The sequence below is a fragment of the Pavona decussata genome, unplaced genomic scaffold, assembly GCF_977016875.1.
Source record: "Pavona decussata unplaced genomic scaffold, jaPavDecu1.1 SCAFFOLD_192, whole genome shotgun sequence".
In the NCBI taxonomy this organism is placed as follows: Eukaryota; Metazoa; Cnidaria; class Anthozoa; order Scleractinia; family Agariciidae; genus Pavona; species Pavona decussata.
The window spans coordinates 252,501-257,669 of NW_028145601.1; the positions used below are offsets into that span (position 1 = coordinate 252,501).

Here is a 5,169-nt window from a genome sequence, read left to right on the forward strand (position 1 = left end):
CCTTTTTCGAAGGTATTATATACATGTACTGAGAGGTAAACGTTGTCAGTCGACTTGTAAAATGTCTTTAAGATATGCCAAGAAATAAGACGCTGCTGAATATTTGTCCTTCCAATTAAGCTTACGTCCTTTCCCGTACATTTTTTCTTAACTATAATAGTTAGCAAAACGTCAGTCTCATCGAGAGCAATTATTGCTCGTTTTGCTAACTATTAATTAAGAAAAAAATGTACAGGAGCCGGGGTAAACTCGGAAAGACAAATATTGGTAGCGTCTTGAGAGGGGCCGGCAGAAAAAGGTTGATATTAATGAAAATTTGACGGCGCGAAGATCAGGTTTATTTAAGGTTTATTTTTGGAAGAAACGGACACTTCATTTGGGCTAAATCTTTGTATGGAAAAAATCTACACCATTATCCACGTAAACGCTAGCACATTGAGATAGAAACAACTGGAAGTGATTGATGGTGAAGAAACCATTCTCCTATGTTGATATTGATGTACAGTTGAAATTTTAAAGATTTTGAAAGTGACAACAGAAAAAGGTTTCCTTGTGATATCCTGTGAGCTACGAAAGTGACGGGGAGGGAAGGGTGACACTTAATCGAGGGGGAGGGGGGGGGGGGGCGTTTAAAGTTATAAGTTTATTTTCTTTTTGTTAGATTTGTGAGTATTAAAAGGAATTTTCTTGAATCAAACTTTTAAGGCACCTCCGCCGAAGAGAGAATTAAGATAGTTAAGTGGTCAGGTACTGGGCAACATACTGTAATTGGGGTCACTTTCCAGATCGAATTGGAATCTCGAAATGTTGATTTTTAAGGAAAGAGGAAAACCCGGGAGAACCCAAGAAAAACCTCTCGGAGTAAGGACGACAACTAACAACAGACTCAACACACATGGGTCGGGAGTCCGAAAATCAAACCAGAGCCATATTGGTGGGAGGCGAGCGAGTGCTCTCACCACTGCGCTATCCCGCTAACGTGCTTTGCCCTGTTTGGTGCGCAATCTTGTCCCCTCTCGAAAAATATCTAAGCACACAACAGTTAATACGCATTCATCATTTTACTCAACTTCTGTTTCTAATCACATTACAAGGTTGTCAAAATTACATTTATTTGTTTAACCCTGTTGAATGGTGCTATCGATGAAGCTTCTCAGATGACGCACTTTAGAGTACACTCCATACGCATTAGGGGAAGCGCATCCCTGTCCCCAGCTTGTAGCTCCCTCCACGAAATACTTTCCGCCATATTGACACACCAAAGGACCACCACTGTCACCCTGGCAACTGTCCTTGCCCCCTTCCTTTAACCCGGCACACAGCATGGAATCGTCCAGGTCACTGGGATAAGCGTTCCTGCACACTGAATGCGAAACAAGGGGAATAAGGACCTCTTGCAGGGTATCGGGTTGGTCGCCTCCAAGTTCAAGAGTTCCCCATCCACTTATCAGGCATTGGTTCGTGAGGTCATCCAATGGGAGATGAAATTTGTCGTCTCCGAGGCACACCAGACCCACACCAGGCCCCAGGATAGCTGCACGGTCGAGCTTGATCAGCGCCATGTCGTTCTGAATGTTGCTGGGGTTGTACTGGGGATGTGGCACAATTTTAGCCAGATTGAACTCCTGAGTCGTATCTTCTTTTACTTCCTTGCGATGAGCACCAAGCCTAAAAAGGTAAGGAAATTCAAAATTGAAATTTATTTTAGCAGAAAAAGAATTAAACTGATGATCTTCGCGGTTTGAAACAATTTTAATTATTAAAAGCGCTCAGTTAAAAGGTCATTTCTGGAGAATGTAAATTTTCTCGTCGTTAATCACATGTAGACTGCTTTCAAGAATACGTTTGTGGAAAATAATTGCCCGATAAGCTTAGTGTGAATCCACAACTAAGCTAAAGATATAAAATTAAAATGTTCTGGCTATTAAGCAATTTCAGCGATACTGTTGCCCCGAGAAAGAAGAATGAAAACGAACAAACGTAAACTCTTCGAAGAAAATCTTCTAGGAAAGATATCTTATTTTTCAGGCCCCAGTTGTTCAAAGAGTGGAGAACTTTATCCAGCGCGTAAGTCGCTATCCAGTGGATAAAATGCATTGGTTGGAGTACATTTTATCCGCTGGATACCGATTTATCCACGGGGTAGAGTTATCCGCTCTTTGAGCAGCCAGAGCCAGGCGAAAGGAAGCTAAGGATAACAAAGGAAATCGTCGTGCCTGTTAAAGCCAATTAAGCAATAAGTGAGTTACGCTACTGGTGCAAGCATGGTAACGTACGTAAAATGCAAGACTTTATTAGTCGCCTTTGCGGTAAATTGGGGCTCATCACAACAAAGATCACATTAAAATTAGTCAGTTTCAAGCCAAGCTTGAGGTTCTGTTGTTTTTGCAACCATGTAGAAAACTTCCATAAATCGTTAAAAAATTAGAGACTTAGTATAGGGACGCCATCTCAGAATTAGAAGGGACTTTTGTATGGAATTTGGGCGACCCTTGACAGGTCACAGCCTGGTAACTTCGCAACGAAACACAACCAAACTTGGTAAAATTACTAATTTTCATGTGATTTTTCTGCCGATAGGGTTCACTTCTTCATACGACGCAATTTGGACAATGTGTAAGCTAGGGCCCGGTCCCTTAATGAACTTTGGAACGGGCAATACACTAAGTTACAAACCAGATTTTAAAGTCGCCAGTCGTTTGGCCCTCGACACAGTGCGCTGCCGTCAGAACCCACTGTTGGTGTATCAGCGAGCCGCCACAGAACTGATAATCGTCGGTTCGCAGCATGGCCTGCCACGGAATGCTGTTTTTCACTGATTCGTGACCACCAACGATCCTTGCACCGGGAGTGGGACGGTTACCGCAGGACGACGGAGATGGACCGGAAGTGCTGGGTTGCGGTGGCGGTGGTGCTAGAAGTAACAGAATAACAAAGTTCAATGTTAATCAGTTTATCTAGACTATTTTTTGTTTTATTTCATGGGTTTGGTAAAGCGTTATCGAAAGCCATATAAATAGGCCATATTCACGATTGCATCATTTACTACCGTGACTAACTTACTGCTACTACTACTACTACTACTACAGTAACTACTACTACTACTACTACTACTACTACTACTACTACTACTACTACTACTACTACTACTACTACTACTACTACTACTACTACTACTACTATTACTACTACTACTACTAATGTTGCTGCTGCTGCTGCTGCTGCTACTACTGAGCGTCAATGTGGGGGAAGAGAGCAAGGATATGATTGTCGCTTTTTGCTGTCACTTTCGCTGCACATAATCGTAGCTCGCTTGATTTTTCTTTTCTATCGAAATGTGCATCACGGACCGTTAGTCGGGGAAACATGCAACTACTCGCTGCTCTTCTCAGCCAAGTCTTACGAACCACAAGTTTACTTAATATAAAAAGGGCTTTAGAATAAGCTCAGCAAGAATTATCTACTAAAAAGCAAACAGGAATGCAGGAAGAGATCTAGATCTTAACTGAAAATTCTTATCAGCAAAAAAGTGACAAGAATCTACTTACGAGTGCCTGATCCATCCTCAAAAAAGTCCTCCTCAGGCACAGGGTTTCCTTCAAAAAAGAATCGCAAAAAAATGCTGAGTAACTCAATATGTCGTTGTGTTAGAATGGAAGGCTATGAGACAAAAGATTTCTTTTTAGGGATTTCTGTTTTTAAATGATGAGTTAAAAACGATGCTCAAATGCCTTGCTATTAATAGTTCAACTTTGTCCATGTTGAATGATCGATTGATTGTTTGTTTGATTGATTGATCGATTAATAGATTGTTTGATTGATTGTTTGATTGATTGTTTGTTTGATTGTTCGATCGATCGATTGATTGATTGATTGATTGACTGATTAATTGATTTTCTGTAAACTTGTCAATGTACCTACCGCCACACCTCAGCAGTATTGCTAACGAGCCCTTTTCTTGCCCCTTGTCGATCAGCTCATCCAAGAGCAATTTAAAGTGAGAGGCTGTTTTAAGATCTACGCTTGATTTTTTCCTGGGTGAATAACTTACCCAGCTGGGAATATCACTCGACAGAGATACCATGAGCAAGTTACACAACTGGCTCCGATTCCAGCCTAGCGCTCTTTAACAACAAGACCTTATTATGGAAAGCGAGCATAGACTAAATTACAAAGGTAGACCGCGACGTACGATCACCCGAATCACGCACCACTACGCTCAAACTCCTCATAACAATCCTGATGCGCAACACCAGAGGGATCATTCAGCCAGCATCATGTACGAAAAAAATAAAAAACAAACAAACAAAGCAACAAAAAACATGCATGCATGCAATAATAGAGATGTTCTGCACAGATACGGAGAGACATCAATACTCCGACAAAGTCATTAGAAAACTCTGTGCGAAGACACCAAGAGGACTTGAATTTGGATGACGAAAAGGCTGGATGCTGACTGTGATACTCAGTCTCTAACATTCTTCGTAAACTAAGCCGATAACAGTTGCTAACTTGTATCAATTTTTTATTTAATCCATAAAAAAGATCAAATGTACTTTTGTGCTATGAAAAGCGTAAGTTAATCGCATATTAGTGGTAAAACTGGTATGATCTGACCTGTTTCTAAGTCAAAAATTGACAAAAATTGGTATGCTCAATTTTTGCTGTACTTTGCGGGCTTAAAATGAAAAAAAGGCTGGCTACGGGCCTGCGGCAAGGTGAATGGTAGATTCAAAATTGCTTGACGCTAGGTGGAAAAATAAAAGTGAGACAAAAGTGAATGGCGCCACAAACGATTACTTACCTTGAATCCTGACAAGGAACGCGGCAAAGACGAAAATCACCACACTCTTCATTTTCATGAGATTTCCAGTTCAGATTCTCTCTGAAGTTCTGTAATTGAAGCTCTATCTTTACAAGCTTATTTTTATAGCTCACATCAATTAAGCCATTTTATCACCAGGTACCATTCTATTTCCTCAGGTGCCCCACTTTCTAATCTGCAAAGTGGCCTTTGTTGTTATTAGTAACCACTTAAATGACTGCTCCTTTTAACGCCGAAAATTGTATAAACTAAGCGTGGAAGCGTTAAAAGGAGCACTCAGTTGCTTATTTGGTTTACTGTTGACTAGCTGGCGCGATAAGTACCTGGTCCTCTTAGGTTTAGAC

At 41.0% G+C, this 5,169-nt stretch overlaps 1 protein-coding gene across 1 annotated transcript; it reads right to left on the reverse strand.

Moving 5' to 3' along the window:
- Nucleotides 1–1,042: 1,042 nt before the first annotated feature.
- LOC146461992 (trypsin-3-like) lies at nt 1,043–5,169 on the reverse strand. The gene is made up of 4 exons (XM_085086152.1): nt 4,805–5,169; nt 3,549–3,596; nt 2,677–2,914; nt 1,043–1,668 (listed from the first exon to the last, which is right to left on the reverse strand). Exons 1-4 carry the CDS (start codon nt 4,860–4,862, stop codon nt 1,119–1,121), a joined length of 894 nt encoding a protein of 297 aa, XP_084942278.1. The 5' UTR covers nt 4,863–5,169; the 3' UTR covers nt 1,043–1,118.

Coding starts and splice junctions, on each gene's coding strand:
- LOC146461992 (XM_085086152.1), bottom strand. CDS start 4,862: ATGAAAATGAAGAGTGTGGTGATTTTCGTCTTTGCCGCGTTCCTTGTC. Junction 3,597..4,804: donor GTTCCTTGTCAGGATTCAAG/GTAAGTAATCGT, acceptor TCTTTTTTGAAG/GAAACCCTGTGCCTGAGGAG. Junction 2,915..3,548: donor TGAGGATGGATCAGGCACTC/GTAAGTAGATTC, acceptor TGTTACTTCTAG/CACCACCGCCACCGCAACCC.